The 16,001-nt window shown below is 49.6% G+C and overlaps 1 protein-coding gene across 2 annotated transcripts in view; it reads left to right on the top strand.

The window, feature by feature from the left end:
• The window catches only part of LOC134948333 (degenerin unc-8-like), a 72,361-nt gene extending 56,705 nt beyond the window's left edge, over positions 1–15,656 (top strand). For both annotated transcript variants that reach the window (XM_063936255.1, XM_063936256.1), the window contains 6 exons: positions 4,123–4,243; positions 4,453–4,525; positions 8,494–8,551; positions 9,672–9,745; positions 11,952–12,027; positions 13,206–15,656. In XM_063936255.1, the coding sequence (XP_063792325.1) occupies positions 4,123–4,243; positions 4,453–4,525; positions 8,494–8,551; positions 9,672–9,745; positions 11,952–12,027; positions 13,206–13,415 (612 nt within the window). In that variant the 3' untranslated portion in view covers positions 13,416–15,656. The remainder of the gene's footprint in view (positions 1–4,122; positions 4,244–4,452; positions 4,526–8,493; positions 8,552–9,671; positions 9,746–11,951; positions 12,028–13,205) is intronic.
• Positions 15,657–16,001: the final 345 nt, after the last annotated feature.

Here is a 16,001-nt window from a genome sequence, read left to right on the forward strand (position 1 = left end):
CGTGAAAACTAAGCCGCTTTCTGCTCTAAAGTAGAGCGGCTGGGAAGAAACTCGAATCCAGATATTTTCACCATGTTGAACATACAACTCGGCTGATGTAATGGAGTCCGAATTTGGAAATCTCGCACAAAACAGCGCTACAAAGTGAGACATAAATAGATCTGTTTTTTTCTGGGAGAGTTGAATTTGACAATGTTAAAAAACAATTACAAGTGTCAGCATACCTAATTATTTTACAGTGTTTTACTGGAAAAAACTGTAGCATAACATTTTGTATGTAGATACAGTTGCTATTACACACAGAATATAGGCATGCCGCATATCATTTTAACCAGAACACAAAATGATGCTGATAGGAAGCACAAGCAGCTCCCGCTGTTTAAAATGATATGCAGCATGCACCTATATTCTGTGTGTAATAGTGACTGTATCTGCATATGAAATGTTATGCTACAGTGTATTCCAGCCAAACACTGTAACATAATTTGGGTGTTGGTATCAGCAGACTGACGTTTGTTATGCCAGCTGTCAAAGTACTGACAGCAGCATCCCGATGTTCACAATGCCGACAAGGGGACGTTTAGGAAGGTAACCCCCTGACCCAAAACCCACCTTTCCCGCGGAATCCGGTCTCTAGGTCATCAGTAACTAGGTTGACACTATCTAGGTCGACCACTATTGGTCGACAGTAACTAGTTCGACAGTGTTTCTAGGTCGACAGGGTCTCTAGGTCGACATGTTCTAGGTACACAGGTCAAAAGGTCAACATGAGTTTTTCACGATTTTTTTCTATTTTTGAACCTTTTCATACTTAACGATCCACGTGGACTACGATTGGAACGGTAATCTGTGCCGAGCGAAGCGGTAGCAGAGTGAGGCACCTTACCCGAAGCTCGCGAGCCATGCGAGGGGACACAGTGCACTAATTGGGGTTCCCGGTCACTCTATGAAGAAAACGACACCAAAAAAAACATAAAAAACTTATCGACCTTTTGACCTGTCGACCTAGACCATGTCGACCTAAAGACCCTGTCGACCTAGAAACACTGTCAACCTAGTTACTATCTACCTTTCATACCACACCCCTTTCCCGCAGCCTTAACCTAAACCCAACTGACCGCCCCAACCCCCGTGCATCCTAACCCTAACCTTCCCCGGGGGTGCCTAACCCCAACCCTCCCTCCACGCAGTCTAAACCTAAGTTCCTCCCCCCCCCCCCATAGCCTAACCCTAATGCCCCCCACCCCGCAGACTTACCTCTCTACAAGCACATGTCAGGATTGTTTAGGATTCCAGTGGTGGGGATCCTGGTGCCAGGGTGGTGATGTATGTCGGGATTCCGGCGCCGGCATTCTGAGGTGTGTCGGGATTCTGGAGTCGGTATTTCGAACGCCGGGATCTCATCATTTGGTATGCCCACATAGCCACAATTACACAAAGCATATAGCCATGACCAGGGCTGTTTCTAGACAATTTGGCTCCCAGTGTGAGATTTAAAAATGCGCCCCCCCCCCCCATTGACATTCAAACTGCGCCCCCCCCTTACAGACATAACATACACAAATTCGTGCTAGTGCTCCAGATGTGGTGGTGTGGCCTCACTAAAATGGGTGCGGTCTCACTAAAATGGGCGTGGCCTTAACGGAAAATACTACCTTGCACCCTAGTTTTTGACCCTGCACCAACTAAACTCGGCCATCACAGGGAAAAAATGTATTCCACCATATTATGCCCCTCACAGTAATGGCCCTTGCACCATATTATGCCCCCTGCACCATATTATGCCACACACAGCAATGCACGTGATAAATTCCACCCTACATGAAGGCTTCTAATTACTTTTAAATTACCTGCTCGTTGCCAGGGGTTTCACGCGCTGGGTGCCATGCTCGTTGCCAGGGGTTTCACGCGCTGGGTGCCATGCTCGTTGTAAGGAGTTTCATGCGCTGGGTGTCATGCTCATTGCCAGGGGTTTCATGCTCTGGGATCCATGCTCGTTGCCAGGGGTTTCATACTCTGGGATCCATGCTCGTTGCCAGGGGTTTTATGCTCTAGGACAGGTGTCATGCTCGTTGCCAGGAGGTGAGTAATGCTCGTTGCCAGGGGTAATGCTCCTTGCCAGAAGGTGTGTAATGCTTGTTACCAGGGGTAATGCTCATTGGCAGGAGTGTGTACAGCCGGTGCCAGCCCGCCCGCTCCACCAGGGCTGCCATCAGAAATTGTGGAGCCCGGGACTGACAAAATAGGCAGGTCAGACTGAAGGGAAAGGGGGAGGGGGGTTTGCTACAGGGGGGCACACTATAAGTGGAGGGGTTGCTATGGGGTGAAACTACAAGGTGGGGGGGAGGCTTGCTACCAGGGGGCACACTACAAAGGGGGAGGCTTGCTACAGGGGACAAACTACAAGGTGGGGCGGAGGCTTGCTACAGGTGGGCACACTACAAGTGGGGAGGTTGCTATAGGGTGCACACTACAAGGTGGGGGGGGGGTGGAGGCTTGCTACAGGGGGCACACTGCAAGTGGGGGGTTGCTATAGGGAGCACACTACAAGGTGGGGAAGAGGCTTGCTACAGGGGGGCACACTACAAGTGGGGGGTTGCTATAGGGGGCACACTACAGGGTGGGGCGGAGGCTTGCTACAAGGGAGCACACTACAGGGTGGGGTGGAGGCTTGCAACAGGAGGGCACACTACAAGTGGGGGGTTTGCTGTAGGGGGCACACTACAAGGTGGGGGGAGGCTTGCTACAGTGGGGGAACACTACAAGGTGGGGGTGGAGGCTTGCTATAGGGGGGATGTTACTACAGGAGGATTTGGGAGCTGGGCACAGGGGTGTGACTACAGGAGGGGTTGGATGGAGGATGGTACAGTGGTGCACACTATGGGAGAGGGGGTTATTGGAGACTTGGATGTCTGCAGCAGGTCACATTACACACATGAGGGGGGAGGTAGCTGGTTGAAGGTGAGCAGGATGGAAGTTGAGCCGTGCTGCTGAGGTGGCTGGTCCCTTCTAAGCAGGAAGTAAACCAGTTTTCCAGGGTCAGACTCCGTGTGCCGGTGGCCACATTTTGACAGAAAGGATAAGGAAGAGAGAGATGGGGCCGCGCACCACTGTTCCCACACTGCCGTGGAAATCCTGCAGTTCAGGGGAAAGATGTGTGTGCAGCGTGGCGTAGCGTGCATGCTGTATTGGGGTGTGAAGGGGGTGATCAGCATTCTCATAGCCTTTGCTCCAGCAGCGGGCCCGAGACCGGAGTCTCTTTACTACTAGTACCCCCTTTATTTCTTTATTTGGCAGCCCCGCACTCCACCGCCGACTCTCCCGCTCTCCCCCTCCTCCCCACCATAGTACTCCACTAGGGGGGCGGAGTTTCACAAAATGACATGTTGCGTTGTGGCGTCACAATGCAAATGCGTCATTCCGTGAGACTCCGCCCCGAGTAGAGCTCTATGACAGGAATGAGGTGGAGCAAGGGTAGGGGCAGACTAAAGTGCCGCTGGCAGGTTGGTCCGCCGGTAGAAACGTCACTGTGACTGGCCATGCCGCATATCATTTAAATCAGCAGGAGCTGGAGGACTGGGGTTTATTTAGGGTGTGTTGCTTTAATCATGGTACTTTTGGTGGCCAATGGGCGATGTTTTACTGGCCAACTGTTAAAATAACAGACACTTTCCAGTTGGACTGAAAAACCCCGGACGTTTCCTGGTCTAAACACCGCGACAAGTCGGATCCGATTTGCATTGTGAACGTAAAAGACGCACACCATTACATTGGCCGAGTTCCAGGAAAAAGTCAGACATTGTAACTTTCCTGGCCGACAAACTCGGCTCCCATTACATCCCGGCCTATATATCTGTCGGGGAGATGTATGAAACATTCTTCTGAGAACAAGTGAAGAAGTTGCCTATTGCAACCAATCAGATTGTAGCTAGTACATTTTATAAAATGATAGGTAGAATCTGATTGGTTACTATGGAATACTTCTCGGCCTGACGCAGTAGAGGGTTTGATACCTCTCCCCCAGTACTGTATCTCTCCGTACTGAGACAGCCGTCTCCTCCCCTCGCTATATGAGTAGCCACCTGCTCTGGCAATACCTATGTGTTGTGTGATTTCCCTCAGGCCTGTAAGCGGACGTGTGCCCAGCTGAGCATCATGGAGAACTGTGGCTGCAGTCACTGGGAATTTGCTTGTCCGAAGGAGTCGGCGTATCCCAAGTGTAACCTCAGCAACACACAAGTCCGTGAGTCTCTTCTACTGAATGCAATCTGATTGGTTGCTATGGGCAACATCTCCGCTTCTGTAAGCCCGCACTTTAGTAAATATACCCCTTAGAGTTGGGTGCGCTGCGCATGTGCTGCAGGCACAGGATTCCTCTGGAACTATTAGTATAACTTGTGTTGTGATTTGCTATGTGCTTTTTCCCTGATCATCCTCTCTCTGTGGTTCCAGGTGACTGCGTGAAGCTGTACGAATTTAAATTCGCTCATGATGAGTTAAACTGCCACTGCCCCCTACAATGCAAGTAAGTCTGTACCCCCGCCTCTGCCAATCGGCAGGGGGAATATATGTGCGTGGTTCACATTTTTAGCATGCCCGCAAAAACTGTAGCAGGGCATGCTGGGATGTATAGTGCCACCAAAATTTGGCCTATTGCGCGCCAGTTGTGTGACTACCTCTGGGAGGCGCAGCGGCTGTGTGGACAGTATTTCAGCACAAGTACAGGGCTCCACTGCGCTTGGCTATGCCTCATAGGGTACCAGCAGAGTGGAGCGTAGGAGGAAGCCATCAATGCTTTATAAGTGTATGAAGAACAGATATATCTGACAGGCTGTATGACGGCAAAGAACGTCTCAGCTGCAGGACAGGTATGTTAAAATAAAGGCACAGAAGTTATAGAGATTTGTGTGTCACTATGTGCACTGATCAGGGCTTGTGTAGCTGCGGAGGGAGCGGTGAGGTCATTGCCCGCTGCCGGCTGGCTGCTGTGAGATGAGGAAGCTCTGGTGTAGCCGCAGAGCACATGACAACGAACCTGCAGCCCGTGTTCAGCTGACTCAGCAGTCACCACTATTTAGCCAGTGTTGCTTTGTAAGTCACATGACAGAACAGAGAGAGGAGACGGAATCTCACACTACTGCCCGGGTTACATCAGACACATGTTTCTAAGGGGTCTATGTATTAAGCCTTGGAGAGAGATAAAGTAGACGGAGATAAAGTACCAGCCAATCAGCTTCTAACTGCCATGTTTCAGGCTGTGTTTGAAAAATGACAGTTAGGAGCTGGTTGGCTGGTACTTTATCTCTGTCCACTTTATGGGGGTCATTCCGAGTTGATCGTAGCTGTGCTAATTTTAGCACAGCTAGGATTATCTTTCCTGACATGCCGGGGGACGCCCAACACAGGGCTAGTCCGCCCCGCATGTCACTCCGGCCCCACGCCCCGCAGAAGTGCAAAGGTATCGCACAGCGGCGATGCCTTTGCACTTCAGGAGTAACTGCCAGCCAGCGCAGCTTTAGCGTGCTGGCCAGGAGCTACTCCTCGCACACTGGCCCGCAGCGGCTGCGTATGATGTCACGCAGCCGCTGCGGCCCGCCCTCCGTTTGGTCCGGCCACGCCTGCATTGGCCGGACCGCGCCTACGAAACGGTGGCCAAACCCCGCCGTTTCGCCCCCTCCCGCCCATCGATCGCCTCTGCCTGTCAATCAGGCAGAGGCGATCGCTGTCCTGCTACGGCCTTTGGCCGTCCCGCATGCGCAGGCGCACTACGGCGCTGGCGCATGCGCAGCAGGGACCCGTTCGCTCTGCTGCGTTAAAGTGCAGCGAGCGAATGGGTCAGAATGACCCCCTATGTCTCTCCAAGGCGTACGGGTACAAAGCGGATTGTAGCTGGGCGATTGATTTAACAAAGAATCTGTTCACACAGCCGATCGCAAGGAGATTGACAGGAAGAGGGCGTTTGTGGGTGGCAACTGACCGTTTTCTGGGTGTGTTTGGAAAAACGCAGGCGTGTCCAGGCGTTTGCAGGGCGGGTGTCTGACGTCAATTCCGGGACCAAAAAGACTGAAGTGATTGCAGCGGCTGAGTAAGTCCAGAGCTACTCAGAAACTGCAAAAAACTTTTTCGTCCTGCACGGCTGCACAGGCGTTCACACACTTGCAAAGCGAAAATACACTCCCCCGTGGGTGGCGACTATGCGTTTGCACGGCTGCAAAAAGTAGCTAGTGAGCGATCAACTCGGAATGACCCCCTTAGTGTACTGGACAAGCAGTCTTACTGAGATGTATGCAGTATATGTTCACAGCAGCAAATGCCCTGTTCTTGCACGACTGCACTTGGCAGGTTCGACTAGCGCATTGAAAGACGCATTCCAACCCTCTGCTCACAGTGGACACTAGAGGTGCGTCTAAATTTACGGGGAGGTGAAAACCTGTGAGGAGGCGCCCTGCGTATAAGCATAGTAGTATCCCGTTATAACCGGAAGACTCACAAATTTTAGGGAGTCCTCCCGGATTCGTGTGAGAGTAAACAATACCTCCAAATCCCACTTCCATTTCTTGGGGAGTGGCGCATCATCAGACCCTGCCTTCTGCACAAGGATGAGTTTGGCACCTGGACCTCTTCTCCGAGATCTTCTTGAGGGGAGGTGCAAACAATAGACAAGAATCCATCAGCGTCTAATCTCCTGCCACTTTAGGGCCATCCCTTTCATTAAATACGCTTTTCAGCTACAAAATATATCCTATGAAAAATATAGGTATGGCTCGTACCTATTATAACCTGTTCTGAGATGGCAGAAATCGTGTCTCGTTCGGTACATCCGGCCTCATATCTCTTGGTTTGCAATAAATGCCCCCCCTATAGCTTGTTCTCTCTTTCGCTAGTGCTCTTCTGCGTGATTGTAGCTCTTTTGACTTAGGCAGTAGTTCAGACCTGATCGCTAGCAAACGATTTTTGCACTGCTGCGATCAGAAAGTTGGCGCCTACAGGGGGAGTGTATTTTCGCTGTGCAAATGTGCGAACCCATGTGTAGCAGAGCTGCACAAACTGATTTTGGCAGTCTCTGCGCAGCCCAGGACTTACTAAGCCGCTGCGATCATATCAGCCTGTCCGGGACTGGATTTGACGTCAGACAACCTCCCTTCAAACGCTTGGACACGCCTGCGTTTTTCCGGGCAATCCCTGAAAACGGTCAGTTGACACCCACAAAGTAACGCCTTCTTCCTGTCAATCTCCTTGCGAACGCTCGTGCGAATGGATCCTTCGCACAAACCTGTCGCTGTCCAGCGATCCCCTTTGCAGCCGTCCGTTGCACCTGCGCATTGGGGTGCATACACATGCGCAGTTCGGATCTGGTCGCCCGCTGTACGAAAACGCACAGCAGCGGACAGATCTGAATTACTCCCGTAATGAAGTGCGAGTGCGAATAGCGCAAGCGGGCGCAAACTTCTAGGCTGTTAGGATTGCATGGGCTTTACACAATTTTGTAGGTTACCTAACAGTTAATAGGCTTGGGGGGGGGTTGGTCCTAATTAGAATAGTGGGAGTGTAGGGAGGAGCTAGCAGCCATTTTGTGTGAGACAGGATCTGCATCCTGTCTCTTTCTCTCAGGAGTTTCCCACCCTCCCTCCCCGAGTCACGTTTTTCCCCACCCGTTTTTCTTTTTCTTTGGCGGTTGGGGTTTGTCAACCAATATCTGTGGCGGGAAAGAACGGCAGTTACAGTGGCTATTGCGGCGCTGTTTGGAGGTGCGCTCTTTGCCCAATACATTATATACTCTGGCCCTCCTTACCGGGGGTCATTGGGGCTTGGCTGTCTGGCTGGCTCTATTATGGTGTATTGGGGAGAGAGTTGGAAACTCAGCACTTATTGGCGTAGCCAATGAGATAAATAAAGACATGTCGTGGACATGTGTAGCGGCAATAAGTCGTAATGCCACTGCTGATCTGGCCGTTCTTTCTTATTGCCACCATACTTAGTTTAAATATATCATAATAAATAACGGTTGACCGATTTTAATGGCATTTCAGTGGTCCGTGTCGTTATTTCTCTGTGTCGTTATTTATTTGTGTCATTATTTCTAGATAAGTTAAGCTAGTTCATATTTATTTGTAAGGTTATTGTGTAATGATGTCATGCGGTCCGACATCGGCCCATAGAAAGTTTATTGTTCTTTCAGTTCAAAACGATAATAATTTAACGCTGTACTACTGAATTGTCAGCCTGAATATTTTACTTCCTGGATATGTTGTCCCCGTTTTACCCCACCTCCTACTCCCCCTCTTTCCCTGTATGCGGTTGAAACTTTTGAATAATAAGGCCATTCAAAACACAAAAAAGGTAAACCTGGTGCTTTTTATATGTGATGGAATAGCGCTGTACTTAGTAATACCCTTATAATCTACAGTAGGAGCACATTAACAAATGTATAATATATGTATAATATGCAGTATAATAATATAATGATCAAATACCTGTTCTTTCTTCCCGCAGAGAAGAGATATATGAACTGACAGTGTCCGGATCTCAGTGGCCGTCCACAGCTTTTATTGTAAGTCAGACAGTAGTAGTACTCACATTGGTTTATGGGGGTCATTCCGAGTTGATCGCTCGCTAGCAGTTTTTAGCAGCCGTGCAAACGCATTGACACCGCCCACCGGGGAGTGTTTTTTCACTTTGCAGGAGTGCGAACGCCTGTGCAGCAGAGCGCCTGTAAAAACATTTTGCGCAAAACAAGACCAGCCCTGGACTTAGTCTTCGTGTGCGTTGATTCTAACGTTGGAGGGTTGGCTTTTGACGTCACACACCCGCCCAGCGTTCGCCCAGCCACGCCTGCGTTTTCCCTGGCACGCCTGCATTTTTCTAAGCACTCCCTGAAAACGGTCAGTTGACACCCAGAAACGCCCCCTTCCTGTCAATTTTCTTGCAGCCGCCAGCGCGAATGAAAACGTCGCTAGAAACTGTGCAAAACCACAAAGGACTTTGTACCCGTGCGTCGCGCGTGCGCATTGCGGTGCAGAAATGCCGATTTTCAGCCTAATCGCTGCGCTGCGAACAATGGCAGCTAGCAATCAACTCGGAATGACCCCCTATATCCGCACAATACTTTTCCTTTGCTGTAGAGTAATATTGTTTCAACATCTTTAAGGGGTCTATTCATGAAGCAGTGAAAACAGTGGAGAAGTGAGCAAGTGGAGAAGTTGCCCATGGCAACCAATCAGCATTCAAGTGCATTCTATAAAATTATAAGCAGCAGCTGATTGGTTGCCATAGGCAACCTCTCCACTGGCTCACTCCTTCACTCTTTTCACTGCTTCATGAATAGACCCCTAAGTGTGTTGCATGAAGAAGGTTTTGGGCAGACTTCCTCTTCATTACTCTGAAGGGTGTGAGCACAAGTGCTAACTGCAGCATCGGGGCTGCTTGGGGGCCCGTAATTGAATAGCTCAGGCCACTTTACCTGAAGATATAGACAATATATCTTAACCCGCTGCCAATTGAATGCACTTTGTGTATTTGCCGTTTGTACTTCATACATTTCAGGACTCAGTGGTCCTCTAATCGCCCCCCTGACTTACCATCTCTAATATATTGGTATGGAACATGGGACTCTGCGGTGAAGATCTTACCATGGACCCAGATCGCTCACTAAAACTTGTGTTTGCCTTTAGGAGAACTTCTCCAAAGAGCTGAAAGAGTGGGGGGGCCAGATGAGAGACATTGCGGATAATCCAGCGCTTATCAGGTAATTTCCTTCTCCGGAACCGACTCCCTCGTTGCTCATCTAAGTGACATGTGTGAGACAGGGGAGCAAAAAGAATAGGCTCTGATTGGCTGGTACAATAACCAGCAAATCAAAATCAGGTTGGTTTTGCCGGAAAACTAATTCCCACTTTAAATGTAGCTGTTATATCACCGGAATCGAGCCAGAGCCAGTAAATCGGAGCCTGTTCCATTTGGGCCAGGGGCCTAATTTGGAGCAATAATGGTTCCACTCACTTATCTTTCTACTACCACCATATTTTGAGCTACAGTCATCTTACAGATTCGTGTTAGTCAAAATCTGTTTGGGGTGTAGTTGACATGTGTCTCCATTCCCCTACCGTGGAAGTATAATGGATGCAGGGCGTGCAGTGCAGAAGGGCCACTGGGGCCCACCCTGCACTCATAGACCCTACTTATCTCTTCACCAATGCAACGGAAAAAATGATGCTGGTGCCATTTTCCCGGAGACCTGTGCATGCACAGCAGACTCTAGCACGGTGCCAGAGCCCAGTGGCGTATTCACAATGAGTGCAGGTTGTGCAGTGAACAGGGTGGCTCACACCACATACCCTGCACCCATGTTCATTACTTACCTCTTCAAGTCCCATAGCGGCAGAGCTGACCAAATCACAGAGAAAATGGGTTGGTGGCCATTTTCCAAGAGACCTGTGCATGTGTAATAGAAAAATCACCAGGAACATGGCACTTGCACAGCATAGACAGGAGGGGACATGTACAGGTTGAGTCTCCCTTATCCAAAATGCTTGGGACCAGAGGTACTTTGGATATGGGATTTTTCCGTATTTTGGAATAATTGCATACCATAGTGAGATATCATGGTGATGGGACCTAAATCTAAGCACAGAATGCATTTATGTTACATATACATCATATACACACAGCCTGAAGGTAATTTTAGCCAATATTTTTTAGAACTTTGTGCATTAAACAAAGTGTGCCTACATTCACACAATTCATTTGTGTTTCATATACACATTATACACACAGCCTGAAGGTCATTTAATACAATATTTTTAATAACTTTGTGTATTAAACAAAGTTTGTGTACATTGAGCCATCAAAATACAAAGGTTTCACTATCTCACTCTCACTCAAAAAAGTCTGTATTTCGGAATATTCCGTATTTTGTAATATATGGATATGGGATACTCAACCTGTACTACGCAGTGATAAAAGTGGAGAAGTGAGCCAGTGGAGAAGTTGCCCATGGCAACCAATCAGCATTGACGTAACATTTATAATTTGCATACTTTAAACATATACAGAGCAGCTGATTGGTTGGCATGGGCAACTTCTCCACTGGCTCTTTTCTCCACATTTATCACTGCTTAGTACATGTCCCCCATGGACTGCATATGCCCTTCTCTCTACACCCCTGCCAGAGTCTACTAGGCCCTGAAGAGAAGGGGGTGGATCGCAAATTTTGCGCATGGTGAATTTGTGTGTGATGCAAATGGATTTTTCACACAGCTCTAAGGGGGTGATTCAGACCTGATAGATGCTGTGCATTTTCGCGATCAGGTCCTAACTGCGCATGCGTAAGCACCGCAATGCGCGCGCACGTCGGCCAACAACAAAGGGCATCACCGGTCAGCGACGGGATGGTGCGAAAAATCCGATCGCACGGGCGTTCGCAAGGTGATTGACAGGAGGAAGCCTTTGTGGGTGGTAACTGACCATTTACTGGGAGTGTCCGGAAAAATGCAGGCGTGTCCAAGTGTTTTCAGGGAAGATGTCTGACGTCAGCTGCGGCCCCGATCAGCCCGTTCTGATTGCACTGTAGGAGTAAGTCCTGGGCTGCGCACAGACTGCACACAGTGGATTTTTGCAGCTCGGCGTACACATGGGATCGCACACTTACACGGCGAATTTACACTCCCCCTGGAGGCGGCGACTATCCGAACGCAGAAAGTGTGCAGCCCAGCGTTCAGGTCTGAATCACCCTCTAAATCAGGGCCAAGGTGTGTGCAACTGTGGAGGACGGATCTGCACGTATGATAGTAAGTTACAGAGCAGATGGCCTAAGTGGGTAGGAGCACTGTATGCATGTTTAGGCCAATCCAATTTAACTTCAAATTTCTATACAACAAAACAGCATTACTAACTTAATCTGTCTGGCTGGGGGGGGGCATTAATGAATCTGACTTGAATCCGTATCTCCGCAGGGATAACTTTGTGAAGGTTGTGGTGTATTTTAAGCAGCTAAATTTCGAGCTGATAGAGGAGGAGCCATCGATGACGGTGAGGACTGCGCTGGCGATTTCCCGATAGCACAAAACTCTGAGATTGGCCACTGGCGTAATTCATCTCCAATTATAAAATAAATAAACCTGTGAATTGTTGGAAACAGCTAAACGAGGACATATCCGGCCATTTGTATGGTTCAAAATATTCTCTCTAAGGAATATGGGAGTTAAAGCGATGCATTTACCACACCTATTAAAAGTACTTGGTCCAAACATAGGGCCTTATTGAGACCCGATCGCTACTGTGCGTTTTCGCACAGCAGCCGATCAGGTCTGAACTGCGCATGCCAGACAACCGGCGGCCGTCACAGCCCTGCCATCTCCTCTGCCTGACTGACAGGCAGAGGTGGTCGCTGGGCGGGAGGGTGCGGGCCGGCGGCGTTTGGCTGCCGTTTTAGGGGTGCGATCTGGGCAATGCAGGCGTGCCTGGACCATGTGGGAGGGCGGGCAGCAGCTGCGTGATGTCACACGCAGCCGCTGTGACCCTCACAGCGACGAGTAGCTCCCTGCTAGCGCGCAGGAACTGCGCAGGTAGGGAGCTACTCAATAAGTACAAAAGCATCGCTGCTGTGCGATGCTTTTGTACTTTTGCGACGGGGCAGGGTTCCCCCCCCGCATGTCTGTGTGACTGATCGTAGATGTGCTAAATGTAGCATATCTACGATCAGGTCTGAATTAGGCCCATAATACGGTATCCAGTCTCTAGGTCGACTGATTATGCCGGTCTGGCCCAGGGCTGGATTGGCCCATGTGAAGCTGTTATTAGACACTGTGGGGTAAATTTACTAAGATGGGAGTTCTATTTAAGATGGGATGTTGCCCATAGCAACCAATCAGCTTCTACTTCTCATTTATCTAGCACCTTTTAGAAGATAATACCTGGAAACTGATTGGTTGCTATAGGCAACATCCCATCTTAAATAGAACTTTACCCCTGTGTATTTAAATTCGCTGTCGGACTGAATTTACATGTGTGTGCAAAGTGTGTTTATTTATTTTTTTGTCTACTTATAAGATGAACCGACCATTACACAGTGTAAAGGAAATAAAAATCAACTTCGCCATACAGTATCTCTGCAGTTTGGTCCTCCGCTTGTCAGGCTTGTATTGCACTACTGCTGAAACAATTCATTAGATTTATGGGCTGTGTGTTTCTCATCCCTCTCCCTATAGGAAATTAACCTGATATCTAACATGGGAGGCCTGGTCGGCCTCTGGGTCGGCTTCTCCGTTTGCACCTTGGCTGAGTTCTTCGAGCTGTTCCTGGACGTCCTTCTGCTGTTTATCCAGAGGTGCTTCCGGCCAGTGAACAAGGAGAGCTACTCAAACCCTTACATGCAGAATCAGAGCCCCATCTACCTCCAGAAGACAACCAAACTGTGACTGGCGGGAGAAGGGGGGTCTGCGGCATTGGAGCCCTATTAGACGTGACCGGCAAGGCTTAGATATTACTGCAATGAGTGCTATAGTGTTACTCCTACATTACTCTGTGCTCTGTCTATCCAATGGCAAGATGCAGCAGCATGCATGTTATCTGCGGAGGAAATAGTGAGTTCATAGCCACCCTATCAGTAAGACAGCACTAAAATAAAGACTATGTCCCGGGCTTTCTCCATATAGAGTCTGCCCCAGTACTGCACGTGGTATTACAATGGCCTCATTCTCTATCCCATGTTGTATGCCTTGTTATACTAGCCACACCTGTTTCAGGGCATTTGCCTGGCATCCTATATCACACCCCTCGTTAAAAAAATGCAATTTCTTCAGACCAAATCAATCCTTCCTGGCTATGAACAGGGCGCGGAGAGTGGGGGAGCTGAAAGGGCCCAGGGCAGCGATCAGCCGTGTCTGTATACAGGGCCGGATCTAGACTTTGTGGCACCCCGGGCGAAAACATAGGGGTGTGGCTTCACGGAGAAGGGGCGTGGTCAGTTATGCTCCCTGTAGAGTTGTGCCCCCAGTAGAGCTGTGCCCCCTAGTTGCGCCGTGCCCCCAGTACTGTGCCCCCTAGTTGCGCCGTGACCCCAGTACTGTGCCCCCGTAGAGTTGTGCCTCCTAGTTGCGCTGTGCCCCCTGTAGAGTGGAGCCCCCTAGTTGCGCCGTGCCCCCAGTACTGTGCCCCCATAGAGTTGTGCCTCCTAGTTGCGCCGTGCCCCCAGTACTGTGCCCCCGTAGAGTTGTGCCTCCTAGTTGCGCCGTGCCCCCAGTACTGTGCCCCCTGTAGAGTTGTGCCCCCTAGTTGCGGCACTTAAAAAATAAATAAAAATAAATTAATACTTACAATCCCCGCTCCTGCTTCCCGACCACTGCTGACTTCCGTCTCCGGCCGCCGGCGCCGCTCCTCTAATCTATGGGAGAGATGTCATGACGTCTCTCCCATAGCACCGCATAGACACTAGAGGTCAATTATGACCCCTAATGTCTATGTGCCGCTCCCACAATGCAGTGCAGTGCATGATGACTTCATCGCGCACCGCTCAGCACCGCATCTACCGAGCACCGGGGTGCATCAGTAGGATCTTGCCACGGCGGCAGCGCTCTCCGGAAGGTGGCACCCCGGGCAAAAATCCTGCATGCCCGTAGCAAGATCCGCTACTGTCTGTATAGCAGTGTAGGCGCAGCGGCACATTGGACAGTGAAAGAAAGGAGACTGCTGCCGCTCAGCAGAAGCGGTCTCCACTCTCTCACTGGACATTGTGCTGCTATACAGACACAACCGCACAGGTAGTGGGCAGAGAGAAGTGTCACAGATGGGCCTCTGGAGCCGCTTCTTCCCCACTGGGGTAGGGATATCCATCGACCATCAATGATTTGAAATCATCGATGGTCTATGCCCAATGGTGATTCATTTTACCATCGATGGGAGAGAACCAGATGATTTTCCGCCATGGATGGTACATGGCTGTCGATTTATTTGATTTCCGCCAAGGTGTCGAGGAACGGAGCCTAGCTCCGCCCTCCCGACACCTGCAAAGCCCTACCCCCAGGCTCTGATTGGCTCGCAGCTCACACTAAAGCAGGGGTGACCATCCGTGGATGAAACCATTGATGGTTCCCTTGCAGATGGTTTCACACCATCGAGGTTATCTACCAATGGTACCCTTGATGGATAACCCACCATCCCTACACTGGAGCCGCTCCTGTGCCAAGCCCACATAATATTTTGCTAAAACAGTTTTAGGGGGCGTGGACATGCCTCCCTGATTGGCCACGCCCCCTCCCAGTACTTGGGCCAGTCTGAGCTCTCGATGGCCCTGGCTATGAATGATGCACATAAATGTTCCAACTTGTCAGTACAGGATTATTCAAATTACATTTTACGGGTAGTCAAGTGGCTCGGTAATTAGAGGTCATCCTATTCAGTGTTTTGTTATACCATACTTACCTACCTATTACTACACCCCTCTGAGAGGTCCTAGAGGGATGCAATATGTATAATTAAGGCACCTGCAGTTCCGAGGCGGCTGGGCTACTCTACCAAGAATCCAGGGGAAAGCCAGAAGCCTCCCGGAGTATGATCTTCTCTTCTCTTCTAGAAGGTCCTGGAGATATCTGGATTTTGGGGACAGTATATATTTGGTCTATCACAGCATGTATAATACTTTCTGGAAATGCACATTAAACCACAGAAATGAACGCCTGTGTGTGCGATGTCTTGGTGTAACTTTTCATAACAACCTGCTTTATAGCGCAACAGAGACATACAGTATAGCAAAACCATCTCTTATTTATTACCAGTTATTTTTATAGCGCACACATAATCCGCAGCGCTTTCCAGATAATATCTGGCCATTCACATCAGTCCCTGCCCCAGTGGAGCTTACAATCTATATTCCCTACCACATGTACACGCACACACATTTACGCTAGGGTTAATTTTTGTTGGGATCCAATTAACCTACCAGTATATTTTTGGGGTTGTGGGAGGAAACCGGAGTACCGGGAGGAAACCCACAGAAGTACGGGGAG

The sequence above is a fragment of the Pseudophryne corroboree genome, chromosome 8, assembly GCF_028390025.1.
Source record: "Pseudophryne corroboree isolate aPseCor3 chromosome 8, aPseCor3.hap2, whole genome shotgun sequence".
NCBI lineage: Eukaryota > Metazoa > Chordata > Amphibia > Anura > Myobatrachidae > Pseudophryne > Pseudophryne corroboree.